Source organism: Danio rerio, chromosome 1 (assembly GCF_052040795.2).
Source record: "Danio rerio strain M-AB ecotype USA chromosome 1, GRCz13ab, whole genome shotgun sequence".
NCBI lineage: Eukaryota > Metazoa > Chordata > Actinopteri > Cypriniformes > Danionidae > Danio > Danio rerio.
The window spans coordinates 56,589,775-56,609,955 of NC_141021.1; the positions used below are offsets into that span (position 1 = coordinate 56,589,775).

Sequence of the window (20,181 nt, forward strand, 5' to 3'; positions counted from 1 at the left end):
AGCGAGAGGAATGTAGTAGACTATGTGACTGGCACCTGTTACATCTGGCATTGTCGTGTAAATTATATATATCTTTTACAGGAGAATAAAACAAATAGTTAACATCCTCCACCACCCTCTGCAACAAAGAAGGTGATTATAATGAAGTTTTGATCAATTAAACGGCATATTGGATTGCGAATGCATACTTGCGCATCAAGTCCTCAGTCAGGAATGATGCTCTGCGCATGCGCATTGTAAATCACCAAAGCTAGAATATCAGCGAGGGTTGTTTTTCTACTACGCAGCAGGCGCTCAGCAATGGACAGATGCATTTGTAATTCGTAAGGATGTAAGCAACACAATGCAGACATTCCTCAATCGATAAAGCCCACGGAAACGGATAAGAAAGAGAGGGTAAGTTTAAAGCGCTTACATTTATCCGAGACAGTGTTTACCTACATACTCAAAGCAGACCTGTAAACAGACTGCGCTGACACTACAGACGCTTTTATTAATCCAATAAATAAGCCAATCGTACTTAAATAATTTGTTAATATAAAAAACAAAAACAAACGGAGTGTATAATTGAAAGCATATGGTTATTTTTTGAACAAGCTTTAAAAAATGCGATATAGATTCATCACGATTTATTAATAAACACGATAAACGTGTATTAAAGACGTCCCGAGACATAAGAAATGTCCCTTTTGAAAGATCGGACGTGACATCGGCTTATGTATTATGTAAAGAATATAAATAAATAATGTGGGCACTGGGCTGTAACCTGCCGTACCGTAGATCTGGAATAACACAACACACTCCACTGTGCACGGTAAGGCATGTGCAATAACAAAATAAGCCATACATTATAGCTACTACGAAGGACAGATGGTGATTGATTTGCGCGTGCGCATATTGACTTGCACTTGACACTTCATTATCATGCTCATTCCGCAGGTGACCAATTGACTCAGGAGAAATGTCTACCAATAACAACATGATGTCCAAGAAGACAGAGTACATGAAGAAGTACAGGGAGCCAAAATGGGAGACCTTCTCGAAATCTTATGAGGACTCTCTGAAATACAGACTTACGCGGAGGTTGATGGAGCAAACACACAGACCCTTTTTCGCTGAGGGATGGGACAGCGGGTCAGACTCAAGCGCAACGTCCAGTCCCAAACACCAAGAGGTGAACGTCCCAAATGCCAAACACTACATATCCTCATCGGAGTCAAAGAACGAGACTGCAGAAGTTTTGAACTCCTGGAAACCGCAGGTGAATGGAGAAGTGCACACAGACTCTAGTGCTACCTTGGAAAGCGCTGCTCGTCTGGGTAGGTTTCAGTTCTTGATCTCATCACCTTTAAAGGGAGCTTTTATGCCAGAATCACTTTTAAAAGGGGGTTAAATACAGTTGTGTGATTATATCCAGCCTCTAATGGTAAAATTAATTAATATTTTTTTATATAATCACACTTGATTAAAGCAGTATGCAGAAACACTTTGATTGACATTCTCCCTTTATACATGTTATCAGAGGGGGAAAGCCCCGCCCATTAGTTGTTTAAGTTGCCCACTCTTGTTTATGAATCTGCCACTATGCTGACACTCAGGCATTAATAGCTCCGCCCTTTTTTGAAAAGAGCACAATCTCATTTGAATTTAAAGTGACACTCACCAAAACTCCACAATTACGATCGAAGCCTAAAAGGGTCCGTTTCAGGAAGTTATAAAACATTATTTGTGTGATATTTTTAGCTGAAACGACACAAAGTTTCACACAGCCTAGACAGAAAAGACTTATTTTAAATCTTCTAAAATTGGGGGTATAACAGGTCCCCTTTAAATTTGCATAAATTAAAATTTTACAGGTTTTATTTTAATAGTGCGCATTGTTGAACAGTTAAAAACATTGTTAAAAACATTGTGCGCATTGTTGAACAGTTTTGCTAATCTGTAATCAAAATCTGACCATTTACTTACGCTCTGCAATAGGGTAAATGCAGAAGTATGCGGAAGGACTTTTAATTTGTCAGTACCCTGGGTCAAGAGCTTCTGGTGAACTGTATGCCATTACAAAATTGGCGTGTTTAAGGTCTTTTTTTTTTTTAAATCAGCAATCTCCACTGGCTGAGTCATATCAATATAAAGTGGGCCTCAGATTGTACAAAAACACTGCATTAAATTACATTTCCCTGCCATGTCTTTAAAATATGAACATTTATTTTACACCAGTATATTCAATGGAGTTCTGCACTAGCCTGCTAAGCCTGAAGATAAACCACTTTTCATCTGGTTTTACGCTTAAGCAATTAAAAGAATGCCAAAGTCTATTTAGCTGATTATATTTCAATTACATAACAACATTGATGCTGTAAAACAAGCGTGTCCAAACTCAGTCCTGGAGGGCCGGTGTCCTGCATAGTTTAGTTGAAATTTCCTTCAACACACCTGCCTAAAAGTTTCTAGTATACCTAGAAAGAGCTTGATTAGCTGGTTCAGGTGTGTCTAATTGGGGTTGGAACTAAACTTCGCAGGACTCCGGCCCTCCAGGACCGAGTTAGGACATCCCTGCTGTAAAAGGAGCCGTATAAAATGGAAAAAAAAATCATATTAACTGTTCACCGTAAGTTTATCAGTATGGGAACTTGGGAAGAAACACTTGCTCTGCATATACCCTACAACAATCCTTCACTGATCATGCCAGTTTGATGGATTGGGCTAAATATGCCTAGCCACGCCTGTCAGACCGTTAGTTTGCTTTGAGCGAAAGATGAGAGGAGGCGTAAACCAATTAAACCCCGCCCCCTACTCAATATTCAGGTTCAGATGCATAAACGTCATCACACTGAAATAACATTATGCAACTTACGGTTCATTTCCCAGAGATGGGTTGCGGCTGGAAGGGCATCCGCTGCATAAAAACTTGGTGGATAAGTTGGCGGTTCATTCCGCTGTGGCGACCCCGGAATAAATAAAGGGACTAAGCCGACAAGAAAATGAATGAATGAACTTACGGTTCAAGGGCGGCACGGTAGTTCAGCGTTTAGCACTGTTGCCTCAGAGCAAGGTCACTGGTTTGAGTCCCGGCTGGGCCAATTGGCATTTGTGAATGCAAAAGTACATGGGTTGTGCCTAGAAGGTCATCCCCTGGCTTAAACATATGCTAGAATAGTTGGTGGTTCATTCCGCTGTGGCGACCATTGATAAATCAGAGACTAAGCCGAAGGAAAATGAATGAATGGATGAACTTATGGTTTATGAGAATTGTAAAATTTATATGAAACCTAAATTTACAATGTTTATTTTGCGAGGGTTTAGCTCCAACTTGCCTCAACACACCAGCCTGTGTGTTTCAAGTATACCTTGTAAGACCTTGATTTGCTTGTTCAGGTGTGTTTGATTAGGGTTGGAGTGATAAACTGCAGGACACCGGCCCTACAGGAACAAGTTTGGTGACCACTGCTTTAGGTGAACAATTAATCCATGCAACTTAATCCACTGAACAAATTTGTTTATTTAGGTAATCTTCAAACAACCTTTAACCATTTGCATGTGCGTTTGGATTGGCTCCTTCTTTGTTGATGTCAGTTTGACATTTCAGCCACAATATTCTTAGCCACACCCCTCTTACTAAGAAAGAATGATGTGCAAAAATAAGCCCCACCCCCAACTCAATATTCAATTTCTGTTGGAAGTACATCAACATGCTGAAATAAGTCTAAGTAACTTCAAGTTCACACAGACTTTAAGACGACTGAAATATGAATGATACATTGATCAATGAGATATAAACAAACAGGACATGATGTAAGAAGATTTGGTTTAGTCCAGAACACGACAGCTAAGTTCTCTGGCAAAATATGCTATAAAAGCAGTTATTATGTGTGTATGTGTGTGTAAATTTTTTTTTGTTTTTTGACAAAATGAACCAAGAGAACTAAGCTGCAAGTGTGAATGAATGCACCCTGAGTTTCACTTTCTCCATTTATGAATTGAATGAAACCTTGATATAAAGACACTCATTTTGCTTATATCACAGAAAATGGTTACAAAGCTGTGACTAGCAACGGACCGTCAGAATCCTTTCCAAAGCGGCGTCAGAGACACCGGGCGCCCCGTTCAGAGCCGTGCTACCCTAATAAAGATCTGGATAGCGATGAATCCCGAATATCAATATCAAGAAAGCCATCCAGGGCCAAGAGCCAACCTCCGGGCAACTCCAAGGAGAGGACGTCCAACCGCGAGAACAGACGGCCTTTTATCCGCTACGACTGGGCAGAAAGACACATCGAGACCCGGAGGACACCAAATATAAGAGCGTCTGTTTCTGCTGGAGAGGTGAGGCCTGCTGAAAACTGCAGCTTTCTGTAGCATTTACAAATATCTGTAGATGTTAATTGTTTGATTTTAGTAGACTTATTTTCTTTATTTGCTATTTTGTATATCTATACAGTTGAAGTCAGAATTATTAGCCCCCCTGTATATTGTTTTCCCAATTTCTGTTCAACACATTTCTAAGGATATAAGTTTTAATAACTCAATCTAATAACTGATTTCTTTTATCTTTGCTATGATGACAGTAAATCATATTTTACTTGATATTTTTTTAGTATTTAGCTTAGGCTGCATTTACACTGCACTGTTCAAGTGCCTCAATTCCGATGGTTTTCTCCCATGTGGCACAGATCAGATTTGGCTCATGTACGTGTAAGCAGGAACAAATCACATGGATTCTGATTTACTCAAATCAGATTCAGAACTAATTCATTTGTGGAAATGTATCCGATATGAATGGGATCAGTGTTCTCGTGTCTGCAGTGTAAGCAGGTGAATCGGATTTTGACCTGTCAATGCAAGTCGCGCGTCATTAAAAAACCATAGCAAATGACATCAAGTCTGACACTTTTACTTTCAGAACAGACTTCAGCAAAGTCCCAAACCTTAAATCTCATACACGAGGACTTAAACAGCTTTTATATTGTCAAATAGCACAGGTATTTAAGCATGTTAACGAGAGAGACAGTGTGCAATGTCCGCCACGTAACCAAAATAAACTAATATAAAACTAGTGCATAACTACATCACGTGCATAAATCACGACATGGACATTACATTAAGATGCCTAAAGGTTAAAAAAAGCCTATATATCAAAAGAAGATGAACAAGTGAGAACCTTTCTGTCATAAACTATAGTAAAACAGCTTGTCAAAAGCTGCGAACAGATTACATACAGGAACAGAGAAAAGAGCACTCTTTAATTATCAGCTGTTAGTCAGCGCCCGCTCTTTATTTTTCTTGGTCATTGCGCCTTTGCTGTGTGCTGTGTAAATGAACACGATCGGATTCGAGTCACTTTTAAAAGATGATGTAAGCAGCTCTGCAAAAAAATCGGATACAGTCACAAAATCAGAATTGACCATCAAGATCTGCAGTGTAAATGCAGCCTTAAAGTGACATTTTTAAAAAGGTACCAGCGGGAAAAATCTTAAATGATTTATCAAAAATTTAACTGTAAAATCATATTTAACTTAGAATATATTGTGTGTGAATTTTATTTATTTTTGTCCTACATATTTGTGTAAGCAACTTTTTTTTGTAAATCAATTTTGTTTTTATCATGGACTATTTTCTGCATATCTATTTTTCCATGAAATAGCCATAAGTTGTAGATGTTTAGCTTAAAGTGACATTTAAAGGCAGGTAAGAGGTTAATTAGGCAGGTAAGAGTAATTAGGCAAGTCATTGTATAACCATTGTATGGTTTGTTCTGTAGACCAGTGGTTCTTAAACTGTGGCTTCCTCCTAGTGGTACGCGGAGGAATCAAATATGTCAAATGTACATACTACATATCTTTAAAACTGTGTAAAATAATGATTTATATATGAATATGATGACATGTAGCCTATATTTCTAGGTGTTGATAAATTAACTATGTTAATACTTTACAGGAGTTTTTTTTACTTTTTAAGAACAGTATCCTATAATTTTTAACTTTTAAAAGCACATTTTAATTTAAATGTTGATGTTTTTACTTTTTTTCTCTCTTTTTTTTTTTTACATGTAAGTACACAACTTGTACAAAGCTCTATCTGCTTTACTGGGCCCACTACACTTCTGTATTTCAATACTGCTCATTATGGTGGTACTTAATTTTTTTCTGAGGTGGTACTTGGTGAACAAAAGTTTGAGAACCACTGCTGTAGACAAATAAAAACAATTTTGCTTAAGGGGGCTAATAATATTGACCCTAAAATATTTTTTTTAAATGAAAAAACTGATTATATTCTAGCCGAAATAAAACAAATAAGACTTTCTCAAGAAGAAAAAATAATATAGGAAATACTGTGAAAAATTCTCTGTTCAACATCATTTAGAAAATACTTGATTAATAAAATAGTCACTGGAGGGCTAATAATTTTGGCTAAAACTAGTTTCAATATATATAATATATAAATAATTTCAACTATATATTTTGCTACATCTTTAAAAGTATTGTGTAATTATTTTATATCTTTATATATTCTTGCAGACATTTATGATACATTTACACATTTCATGAAGATATTTAAAATTAATATTTGCAGTTACTTATATTTATCATGTTTTCTGGACAGATATAGATATATATTAAAATATGTATTTATTTATTTATTTGATGCTGTAGAGGTAGCCAAATATTAAAATTACTTTAATTCGCTAGTGTAGGTGTTACAAAATAGACCAAAATTGTAGCCAAATTTATCAAGTCATTTCTAAAAACTTTTTTGCCATGATGATGGTACATAATTTAGTAGTATTTACATAAATAAAATAATATTATTTTACTAGTTATTTTGCAAGATTCTACTATTCAGCTTTAAGCTCAAATTAAAGGCTTAACTACATTAACTAGGCAAGTCTAATATTTATTCATTTTCCTTCGGCTTAGTCTCTTATTCATCAGGAGTCACCAACTGCCAACTATTTCAGCATTTGTTTTATGCAACGGAAGCCCTTCGAGCTGCAACCCAGTACAGGGAAACACCCATACACTCTCACATTCACTCAAACACTACGGCCAATTTAGTTGATTCAATTTACCTATTGCGCATGTGTTTGGACTGTGGGGGAAACCCACACCAACAGTGGGAGAACATCAAATTCCACACAGAAATGCCAACTGACCTAGCCGGAGCTCGAACCGGAGACCTTCTTGCTGTGAGGCGACAGTGCTAACCACTGAGCTCTTTTTGCACTGTCAGCAATGATCACAAGTGTGTTTTGAAATAAATCATACATACAAAGAAGGACGTTTTGGAGCTACTAAACAGTGGTGGTGTACTAATCAGTGGAATGAAGGCGCGTGTGATATCTGACTCTGCATGTGGAAGCGGTGAATTATTCAGGATAGAGCGCTGATATACTTGAGCTGCGTCCAGATTACAGTCTCTGGTATACAAAAGGTTTAGTAGGTTAAACAAAGTGGATTATTATCTGTCTAGATTAGAAAACTCCAACTGAGTTGAGTCAAGAGTGCCGACCAAGGTTATTTTAGTAAATGAAAACTAAAACAAGATGACACGGTGGCTCAGTGGTTAGCACTGTCGCCTCACAGCAACAAGGTCGCTGGCTTGAGTCCCGGCTGGGCCTATTGGCATTTCTATGTGGAGTTTGCATGTTCTCCCCGTGTTGGCGTGGGTTTTCTCTGGGTGCTCTGGTTTCCCCCACAGTCCAAAGACATGCCGATAGGTGAATTGAATAAACTAAATTGTCCGTAGTGTATGAGTGTGTGAATGATTATGTATGGATGTTTCCAAGTACTGGGTTGCAGCTGGAAGGGCATCCGCTGCATAAAACATATGCTGGAATAGTTGTCGGTTCATTCCGCTGTGGTGACCTCTGATAAATAAGGGAATAAATCAAAGGAAAATGAATGAAGATAATTAATTATTACTATTATTATAAATAATTTTTATTATAATAAAAATAATTATTTTTTTATTATAATAAAAATAATAATCTAAAATGATGATTGAAACTAAATTAATGAATCAAACTAAAACTAAAAATGTTTTTTATATAGTATCAAAATAAATGCTAATTTCAAAATGTAAAGCTCTAATAACTCTGTTTCCAACAATATAAATAATCCTCAATCTACTTTCAGATTCATCGGGCCGACGTAGGCGTCCAGACACGAAGGGAGTCGAAAAAAAATGGGCGTGCGTCTGATCATCGGAGAGCGCGATCAGCTGACCTGGAGAAGAGCAGGAGGTCGGGGCTGAGTGTGGCGGACGAGCGCTGGATGACCGAGTACATGCGCTGCTTCTCCGCACGGCTGAGGTAGAGGCTGATCCAGGACCAGTTTATGTCTGTGGATTTTAAAGTGAAGCCACAGGTAACAGATCCTAAACCAGCACTAATGGACAATTACGGGAGAGACTGGCGACAAAAACTGAACTGAAGCATTCCTCTGAATTCAAACTCGTTCATAAATGATAAAGTAACTCATATTTTTGATGCTGGCTACAATCACTTTCTCATGAATGCATGAAGGACCAAACATGTACGGTTGAAGATTAAATTATTTGCCCATTTGTGAAATTTTCACCTTTTATCAAAAATGTCCCAAGTGCTGTTTAATACAGTTTTTTTCCATCACATTTTTAAACATAATAATTTTAATAACTAATTTCTAATCACTAATTACTGTTGTTTTTACCATGATGAGAGCGTATTGACCTTATACAAAAATGTGGAAGTGCGCCTGTTTTCGCGATTGTTTTAGAACTTCCGATTCAGTCGCCAGTGGGAAAAATCACAAGGAGTAATAAATGGCAGAAAACGGTCAAACTACTTGCTCTACAAACAAATGTTTGCAAGACTATATAGACCAAGTAGAATAATATAACAAGGAAATATCAGTTTGCAACAACAAACAGCGTAACGAGCAGTTTTTAATGTCTAAAAACGAATGAAAGAGAATGAGACAGGAAGTCTCGAGACGAAAAGATTCAAATGTCTGCGCCTGCTCATCTGCGAAGAATAAGGTGATTGCATTTGACTAGATATTTTGCATGATATTAGTATTCAGCTTAAAGTCCAATGTAAAGGCTTAACTAGATTAATTAGGCGAGTCATTGGACAACAGTAGCCTCGGACAGTGCTTAATTTGTAAACTGCGAGGTCCTGGAACAGATCAGGGTAACCGATCCGGCATGTCACCAGAGGAGGGAGAGGTGTCGCGGACGAAAGAGAAGAGCGAGCGTGGTGATATCAAGTACAAAAGTTAAGAGTGAAGGGCGGGGGGGTCGCGGACAAAAAGTGAAGAGGATTTGGGAGTTGCGAGGGAAAAAGTAAAAAGCAGGACAGGGCTGGGCTGGGGGTCGTGTGAGGAGGGGGATAGGTAAAATGAGGTGCCGAATCAGATTTCAGAGGTGCCGGATCTGCCTTTTCCGGCACAGATTAAGCCCTGGCCTCAGACTTGGAGGTGCTGATTCTTATCCCAGCTACGTCACACTCGGTAGCAAACCGATGTCCGATGAAGCCAACAAAACATCATCTGCGAATAACAAGAGATGAAATCCTATGCTCCCTGAACCAAACCAAGGCCATGGCTTGCCAACTCCAGGTTGGAAGAAAGTCTTTACCCTAGGTGGAGGAGTATCTTGGCTTTTTGTTCATGAGTGAAGGAAGGATGGAGTGTGAGATTGACAGGCGGATCAATGCAGCAGCAGCAGTAATGCGATCGATGTTACGGTCCATTGTGGTAAAGAAGGAGCTGAGCCAAAAGGCAAAGCTCAAGATTTACCGGTCAATCTACGCTCCTACTTTCACCTATCGTCATAAGTTTTTGGTCATGAATGAAATACTATGATCTCGAATAAAAGCAGTCGAAATGGGTTTCCTTCATAGGGTGGCAGGGCGCACCCTTATACATAGGGTGAGGAGCTCTAACACCCGGGAGGAGCTCGGAGTAGAGCCGCTGCTCCTCCAAATCGAGAGAAGTCATCTGAAGTGGCTCAGGTATCTGTTTTGGATGCTTCCTGGATGCCTACCTAGGGAGGTGTTCCAGGCTTGTCCCACCGGGAGGAGACCTCAGGGAAAACCCAGTACACACTGGAGGGACTATGTCTCTCGGCTGACCTGGGAACGCCCGAGATCCCTCCGGAGGAGCTGGAGGAAGTGTCTGTAGAGAGGGAAATCTGTGGTTCTCTTCTGAGACAGCTGCCCCTGCGACCAGGCCCCAGATATGTAGAAGAAAAATATAATAGTAAATACTGTGAACATTTTCGTTGCTCTGTTAAACATAATTCGGGAAATTGAAAAGAAATGAAAATTTCATAATTGTAATTTTTTTTTCTTTAACTGTACCTTCTACACCAAAACACATTCGGTTTTGTTTTTGATATTTTCAGTATCTTGACTATATTCACTATTCTATGTCGGCATTTTATTTCCAGTTTGATGTTTGATGGTGTTTTTAGATCTTTTTAGATGGACTGCAGGGATTTAATAATCAAAAGTAATGTTTGAGTGGACCAAACTGTTAATATATGAATGCGGGATTTATTCATCACTCATATGATTGATCTTTTCTTTATATAATGATAATCTAGATTCTCCAGCCTGCCTGTCATTAAAATACGGCTGTAAAGCTCTTTTGAATGTGTTTGGCTGATGTTTGGGTTTGTTTTATTTGATCATATGAGCGATGAACTGATGTTTAAGAGTGTTAGAAGTGCAGTGCTGTGAAACTATGTGCTTTTAAAAGTCGTAAAGTGTATTTTTCTCACCAGTCACCCAGAATATAAATCCACTTTTTGCACAAGGATGTCAAGTAATTTGTATTTTTAGATGGAAAAAATAGTTGAGGGCTAGTTGAAGGCCATATTTTGATTCTTGTGAATGTGATCATTTCAGGACTGCGCTGCGCTTCATATTGCAATATTTATTAGAGCACAGATTTCATATGAAAATACATATTTGCTTACATTAGAGATGTGGCAAAAAATTGTTCGAGAAATTGATTCTCCGTCGATTTTGAGATTTTCAAAATGCATCGATATTCTCTCTTGAATCATATCTGAGCTTAGTTTTGAACAGCAGATGGTGCTCTAGTCTAGGCTAGTTGAACAGCAGATGGTGCTCTAGGCTAGTTGAACAGCAGAAGTAGCTCTTGGCTAGTTTTGAACAGCAGAAGATGCTCTTGGCTACTTTTAAACAGCAGATGGTGCTCTATGCTACTTTTGAACAGCAGGTGGTGCTCTAGGCTAGTTTTCAACATCAGAAGATGCTCTAGGCGGGTTTTGAGCAGCAGATGGCGCTTTAGGTTAGGTTTGAATGGCAGATGACGCTCTAGGTTAGGTTTGAAGAGCAGAAGATGCTCTAGCTAGTTTTGAACAGCAGATGGCACTTTAGGTTAGGTTTGAACATCAGATGGCTCTCTAGGCTAGTTTTGAAAACCAAATAGCTCTGTTGGCTCTAGGAGAGCTCTAGGCTGTGCTAGTTTTGAACAGCAGGTGGCACTCTTTCGAACAAGCTCAGAATCAATAAAAAAAGAATAGTAATGCAGTTTGAAAATCTCAGAATCTATGCACAACTCATTTCTTGAATGATTTTTCATCACAGCTCTAGCTCACATGTATATATTTTTCTTTTCAGTAATATTTAAAATGCATTAACACTGGCAGGTCAAAGACACTTTGAATGAGCCGTGACACTTCTTGAATGTTTATTATTTTAATAACACCTGCTCTGGTTTTACCTTAATAACTGGCTGCCTATTATGTGGTCTTAATTATTTGTTTGTTTAGTTATTCACTTGCTTGTGATTTCATTCAAGGAACCTCATTCTGTTAAAGGCTACAGACATTGAATGAATATGAAATATGCTAACTTGTTGATTTTCTTCAGCAATGTTTACATTTCGACCACTGTATTTGTACATGAGAACGTGCACAGGTATATTTTCATCTGCAGAACAGAAATATTCCAATGCATTGCAGTGAATAAACTATGTTTGAGTAACTTTGTCCTTTGGTTTTGTGTTCATAAATCACAATGCACACATTTAAAGGCGCAGTATATAATTTCACCAGTAGAGGGCACGTATTCACAACAAACAAAGACATATTACTTGTATTATGCTGGATTATTTCTCTGGATTTGAACATTTTTCAAAACATTTTTAATAATGTTATTATAAGTCAAAACATAAAACAAAAGCAAAACATATATTACTGTTCTCTTTAGTGTGTGGATAATTTAATGAAAAAATCTTACATACTGTGGCTTTAAAAGAATGAATCCCTTAAATAATTGAAAAATTGCAACCACTGTAACCATATTAACTCAAGTAATGCGTGCTGTTTTGTACCAGTTTAATATTATAGTAACAACCCCACACTTTGTAACCGATATTTGTATTAACATATGGGACATAACTGGTCATTTCCAGACTCGATATATGTGGAGTTCCTGTCAAGACTTATGCTGGTTGTCTAGTAAGAGTTCATGGACCATTGTGAGGGATGTAAACAATAACGATGGTCCTACCATATTTCCAGGGGGTTGTTTCATAAATGCGGGGATTAAAGTCAAAACCCTGACGGTCGAGCAAAGATACATTAATTATGGCAACAAGAACTGAAAGAGCTCTAAAATAACACCCAGCTGTTCACAGCGAGTAAGCAGCGTTTGTTTTTAGAGTTCAAACTTATAATAGTTAAAACATAATAATCAAAAACTACAATACAGCTTGCAACAAAGCAAGAGAGAAGGCTGACAGAAAACTGCAGATTTTAAAATACTATTAAAATACTATTAAAAATATAAAAATAATATTTTTAAAATACATTATTTAGGCCTATTAACATTAAATTAATATTTGAGAGAATGCGCACTTAGCCTACTCCCAATTGTTGCTTGCAAGAAAAAAAGTTAAAGCAATGCAGGCTTCCTGTAACATTCAAAATGTGCTTAATGTCACCACACTCAGTTTAAAATGATGGGTACAAAGAGCCATGCATGCACAAGCGGCGGGATTTTTAATTTGCTCCCGAATCCGCTGCAAATTGCTGCTTTCCCTTTGACACTTGTGTGTCCCGCAGCCTGTGGGAAAATATTTTAAAGTAAGGCTACTGCTCGGCCCAGATCCATCTCCCGATTATTCCATTCAGGGTTTACAGCTTCAAAGTCATTCTTTAAAAAAATATAGCCTGCTTCTTTATATTAGTCAGTGCTTGTATATATAGCTGAGTAAACACATCACAGATCTCTCTTTTAAATTATTATTTTATAAATATTAATAATTAATATTTTCTACAGGATGCTTTACAATAATATCTATCTGCAAAAAGCAAAAGAAAAATTTGGACCTGATCTAACAAAAAATAAACTGAAGATTACAGTCCAAAAATCAGTACACCCTAATTAGTATGTCATAAGGAAAATTTTAAATAAAATTTTAATGAACAGAAAAAAAAATCAACAGAAACATAAAAAAAATCTATAAAATTGAAATGTTGGAGTTGTTTTTTATTTTTTTTTGCAATAACTTATTTGAATTTAAATGTAATATGTATTAAAGATGTTTGGTGTATATATATATATATATATATATATATATATATATATATATATATATATATATATATATATATATATATAGTGTTGAAGTCATAATTATTCACCCCCCTTTGAATTTCTTTTTCAAATATTTTCCAAATGATGTTTAACAGAGCAAGGAAATTTTCACAGTATGTCTGACAATATTTTTTTTTTCTGTAGAAAGTCTTATTTGTTTTATTTCGGCTGAAATAACAAATGTCTTGAAAAATATCTATTCGAATATTATTTACTGTCATCATGGCAAAGGTAAAATAAAACAGTTATTATAGATGAGTTATTAAAACTATTTTGTTTTGAAATGTGTTGAAAAAATCTCTCCGTAAAACAGAAATTGGGTAAAAAATTAAACAGGGCGAATAATTCAGGAGGGCTAATATATATATATATATATATATATATATATATATATATATATATATATATATATATATATTTACATACTATTAAGTGACTGTAAAGTTTTAATCATTATTAAGAGATCAAGAGAATTTAAATTGCATCAAATTACAGCAGGTGAATGTTAATATTACCTTGAATAAGCTTAAACTTAAGACTTAGCCTGAGAGTTTACCTGCCCCAGACCAGGCTAGTTTCCCAGCATAAGTTTCCAGGGTAATTTAATTTGAACTATTGTGAATTTGATTTATGAAACTGAATCTGCCATTAACAAACCTGACTTACCAAAATAAGCCTAAACTTGGTTTATGAAACAGGCCCCAGGTTTACATTTTTCATTTTCATAGCATTCGAGAATTCAAAATAGTCGACATATTCATAAATAATATTATGATGATAGCTGTTTTAATGTAAAGTTATGATTAAATTGCCTCATTACATTTATAAAATAGTTTGAAAACAAGCAGGAAATGTTCAAAGGCCAACAACTTCACCACATTGAAATGGTCTATAAAGAGTTTTACATGTGCTATAGCCTGTGTCAGTCATTAATAGCACAGTCCAAATCATCTCACCACCTCTGGGTTCAGTTTGGACCTGCTGATAAACAGTCGACAGCGTATAGAGATCAGAAATATGTCATGTGACGTACATCTTTGTTTTCTATAAGCTGTTAAACAGCATGATCAACAGTGCCGACATGCCATTGCGATCTGTTTAACCAACACTATAAATAGTCACCTGCTAAAAGTCTAATCTCACTGACAGCTGCATGTCTGCGAGACATACTACACCAATATATGTGTGTACTGCAGAAAAGTGTGCTTTAAAAGAATGCTGTTTTACTGGTATAATGTGTCTAAACAAACATTTGTTGGTTTCTTTCAATCAGAAGACGGTTAATCTGTGAGCACTCAGAGGTTTGAAACTTTAGACACACACTCATGTTACACGTGCGCACCTTCTTCAGTTCATCAGCAGACCCGGGGCGAAAGTGCAGGAAGACCATTAACCAGAAGAGCAGCTGTTTCCAGATCACACCTGTCCACACTGATCTTCATCACCGGCACGCCACTGGACGAGCAGATTCACAGAGAGCAGATTGTGAAGATTCAATCTGTGTACAAACACCACATCACTATTTTACATAATAAACATTTCGAAATGGCGATGTATAGGAAATGCAGGGCTCAACAATAAGGACTGCCTGATGGCCCTGGGCCAGCGTGAGGGATGTTCGGGACAGTAGAGAGAAATGTTTCTGGCCCGATCAGGCCAGTGCTGCCTTGTCACAATATTTTAATTTGCCTGCAACTATTTTTCAATTGCGTGCATATATAAAGTCTTAGAATCGAGAAACAGTTTGTGCTTTTAAGTCTTTGAATGTTTCGCCTTTTCTATGAAGTCGTAAACGCGTAAACACCATATTGCTTTTTGGTTCCTTTTATCTGACTGGATGTTGTGAGCATGTTATTTTTTTCTGTAACCTCGTAAAAACCAGTACAGTGTAGAGATGACAACATCAAATGATGAGGCTAAAAGAAAACATCTGTTTCTAACGTTGTGGAAACAGACATTTACATGTGTACAACACCATGAAAAAAATGAAGTGAAGTTTTGCATAGTTTTCCGTCACTTTTAAGTCAGCCACCTTTAGTTTTGCAATAAAATACCTGCACATTTTCCATACTGCAATATTTTAATGCTAAATATTTTAACATTTCTTAAATATTTAAATTCTAGATTCACAGACATTATTTTTGACACATTATTTAAAATATGTGGCTAAGAATTTGCTATTTTTTATTTTATTTTTTCGGTGGGGCTAGTGAAAATTTTGGCAGGGCAAGTAACAATCTGAACCACTGGTCCAACTGGGCCAGTAGAAATTATCCTTACCGTTGAACCCTGAAATGTCTTAAGCAGATGAAAACCTGCATGTCAAATATACATCTCAATGAACCTAAATCTCATTTTGCTAAAAGTAAACACATATAATCACAATGCTAAATTTGTAAAGGTAAAAAAAAAACATCCTAATGTAACTCTTAACTTAATTGAAGCAGCAGTAGTTACCATTAAAATTAAACTGAGTAAGTTAAGTTGCATGCCTACATGTTACATTTCAGTGATATAATGTAACTTACCTGCAGGTTACCGTTCGGGTCAAACTAATTAAAGCCTTTATGTTATGTAAAACATCTTTACATTACTATTCTACATCATAAACACTTTACATGCCTATTTAATGAAAAATGCCATAAGAAAATACATGCAAACCTGCATGTCAAACATATCAAAGCAGCTAAACATCTCATTTAGCTAAACATCTTACTAAGCTGAAATAACATTTTAATTTAACTCTTAACTTGTTAAAACAGCAGTATTTAACTTAATATTAGTTTTTTAGAATTAATAAAAACAAAATTAATAAGTTAAGTTGCAGGACTACATTGACATTTCATTGAATTATCAGAATTTACATGTGTTTTAGGAAACACATGAAAACCGGCATGTCAAATATACTTCTCTAAGAAGCTAAACTTCTCATTTAAGCTAAACATCTCATTAAGCTAAAACTAAACAGTTAATCCCAATGTTAAATTTGTAAAGACTAAAAAAACTCCCAATGTAACTCTTAACTTGTTTAAAGCAGCAGTAATTAACTTAATGTTTAAGTGCTGTTAAAGTAAAAATGAATAAGTTAAGTTGCATGACTACTCTTAGCCTAACGTTACATTTCAGTGATATAATGTAACTTACCTGTAGGCTACCGTTTGGGTCAAACAGATTATAGCCTTTATGGAGCGTTTATCTGTTATGTAAAAACATCTTTACATTACTAGTCTGCATCATAAAAACTTTAACATGCCAATTTAATGAAAAATGTCTTAAGAAAATACATAAAAACCTGCATGTCAAACATATCAAACAAGCTAAACATCTCACTAAGCTAAAATTAAACACATTTAATCACAGTGTTAAATTTGTAAAAAATAAAAAAACATCGCAATGTAACCCTTAACTTGTTTAAAGCAGTGGTATTTAACATAATTGAAGTTGTTTTAATGCTATTAAAGTTAAAATTAATAAGTTGCAGGACTGCATTTAAGCTACATTTCATTGATATACCGTAACTTACCTGCAGGTTGCTGTCCAGGTCAAACAAATGATAGCCTATAAAAGTATGGAGCTTTAACTACATTAAAGTGATACTGAACAAACATCAACAGTGAAAGTCTCTTCAACCCAGCTAACATAAGACCAGCGGGCCACTGGCGGCCCGCCGGCGGCAAAGTCGGCGGTCCACTGGCGGGCGCCGCCCGCGGTCCACCGTCAATTTGCTCATCGTTATTCCAGCGGCCCACCATCGGCTCCCGCCGCTTTTCCGACGGTGGTCCGCCATCGGACCGCTGGTTTTAAATAAGTGTCTGCTGGCGGCCCGCGGACGGTCCACATGTCATTTTTAAATATTATATTACAATTGTATTCAATATAAATATGTCCAATAATGAAATCAAGTACAAAATACTTAATCATTATAACATTTATTTATAATACTGCATAACGAACATACACTTAATGAAATGTTTCAAAAACACATACGTTAACAAATATAACAAAATAAATATAAAATACATATAAAATACATACAAATATAATATAACAACATACATACAACAGTTACATTTTACAGTAGTTTTATAAGTAATGTTAATGGTTTAAATATGAACTAATATGAACAATACCTGTACAGCATAATTTATGTACAGCATTTACTAATGCATTAATAAAATCAGTCATGCTTGTTAACATTAGTTAATACATTGCGAGTTAACATGAATAAACAATTAACAACTTTTTACCATTTACCAACATTAGCAAAGATGAATAAATACTGTAATAAATGTATTGTTTATTATGTTAGTAAATACATTAACTAATACATACAACCTTATTGTAAAGTGGTAGCCATTCAACAATGAGTTTTCTATAATAAAGACAAACTTTGAGACTCCTCATTATAAAAATAAACTATTAAAAAAATTGTATTATTTATATTTTAACATTATTATAATTATTTATTATAATATTATATTAAATTATAACATTCTTATGACATTTAACGTTATTATAAATAACATAAAAATAAATTACATTGCGAATAAATATTAACATATTACAATAAATCTAAACGTGCATTATTATTACAAAATCAAACTGTAAAACATCTGGAGGGTTTTAATAACTAGGGCAGCACAGTGGCTCAGACTGTCACCTCACAGCAAAAAGGTTGCTGGTATGAGTCCCGGCTGGGTCCGCTGGCATTTCTGTGTGGAGTTTGCATGTTCTCCCTGTTTTGGTGAGGGTTTCCACCACAGTCCAAACACTTGTGCTATAGGTGAATTTGAACATAGTGTAGAAGTGTCTGTGAATACGAGAGTGTATGGGTGTTTCACAGTGCTGGGTTGCAGCTGGAAGGCTGTGTAAAATATATGCCAAAGTAATATCCAGTTCCTTACGCTGTGGCGACCCCTGATACTAAGCTGAAGGAAAATGCAGGTTCTTTTGTCTGCCCCCTCATGATTAGCAGATCCTAATAAAAATGTCTTTGAGGCTCCCTTCCGCTGTCTCTCTTGTAGCAAGCTTCTTTCTTATCCTGAAATAACAGAATCATCAGTCATTATTTTTGTCCATCATCAGTAACTAGATCATTATTGACATTAATGTTTGTATTTTTTATTGTCTTTTTATTGGACATCAAGACTGCATTGATTTGATCGATAACATTAATTTACAGTTTAAAAGTAACACTGAAATATTTTTACAGTTTAAAATAATGATTTTTAATTTCAATACATTGTAAATGGTCGATTTGAGTATTAATAGACGGTCTGCTTAATATCTGTTGATTCTGCTCCTTCAACAGACATTAACTGACCCTAACCCTTAATTTACCAAGTACATGTCAACTTACACCAACCCTAACCGCAACCCTAACAGTCTACTTATAATCTAATGAGAATTAGATGGCATGTAGATGCAATGCAGCTTAAATTCAACAAACAGACCATCAAAATAAAATGTGACCATATATTTTATTAATGTGAGGTCAAAGCTGATTTGTTAGCATCATTACTTTATTGTCAGATGATCCTTCAGAAATCATTCTAATAGGCTATTTTGTTTGATGCAGTTGATATTAATATTAACATTAATAAAAGTAATCATTGGGAACACTTTTAAGTGACACTATAATATTACTTACCTTGAATGAAGTCTGGCAAGGAAAAACAAAGTGGTAGAGTGAGTGGAGGACGATCCAAAATCTAGAAAGAAGTAATAAATATATATATATATATACACTGACGCTGTAAATTCAGCTTTGAGAAAAGCAATGTAAAAAATTGTTTAAAACCACTCACTTATGTTTGGATGTCAAAAATAAAATAACTGCAATCATGACATGTATCAGATGCATGATAATGTAGGGATTTCTTATAAAAATGCACATGAATCTATTTAACAGTTAATTATAGTCTTACCTGTGTTTCCTCCAGCTCTGTGATTAGCTCCCTTCATCTTGGCTCTTTTCTTCTGTTGTAGGGGTAATTTTGTCACTCCTGAAACCACAGAGCACTTTTTAAAATTAATATTAGTTTACATTACTGTGAAATATCAAAGTAACTTTAACTAACTAACTTTAACATTTTAATTCGCTCTTGTTGACAGTAACAGTGCTTATTTTAGGCTTAATAAAGTAGACTACCTCCAATAAAACATTGTCAAACCTCTCATCTACACATAAAATGTAATTAAAAGCCAACACTTTTATAAACAATAGCTAGCCTAATGCTAACGTTACCTCTGCTAAAACTCTAACGGACTTTTTCCAAAGACACAACAGTCTCTATAAAAAACATGTTCAACAGAAATATGTCAATTACCAGTAAGAAAAGTGTCAGAAACAGTTATATGTAACATTTGCGTGATTTTAGCGACTAAACTTACCTGAAATTAGTGAAAACTGCCGCATGAGAGAAGTGCTGTTGACGGTCAGGTGTCGTGTCGTTGCTCCGTTTCCATGACAACGCTCTCTGCTGCAGTGCTTGAATGGGGCTCGGTAATGGACACTTTAAAGTCACGCAGCATTTACATAAACATTTAAACAATTTATAAACATA

The 20,181-nt window shown here is 35.9% G+C and overlaps 1 protein-coding gene across 1 annotated transcript; it reads left to right on the top strand.

Annotated features, from left to right (window-relative positions):
• The first annotated feature begins 231 nt into the window (after nucleotides 1–231).
• On the top strand, nucleotides 232–11,998 carry ccsapa (centriole, cilia and spindle-associated protein a). Its single transcript, XM_087238237.1, has 4 exons — nucleotides 232–396; nucleotides 940–1,319; nucleotides 4,028–4,326; nucleotides 8,136–11,998. Exons 2-4 carry the CDS (start codon nucleotides 962–964, stop codon nucleotides 8,313–8,315), a joined length of 837 nt encoding a protein of 278 aa, XP_087094363.1. The 5' UTR covers nucleotides 232–396; nucleotides 940–961; the 3' UTR covers nucleotides 8,316–11,998.
• The last annotated feature ends 8,183 nt before the right edge of the window (nucleotides 11,999–20,181 follow it).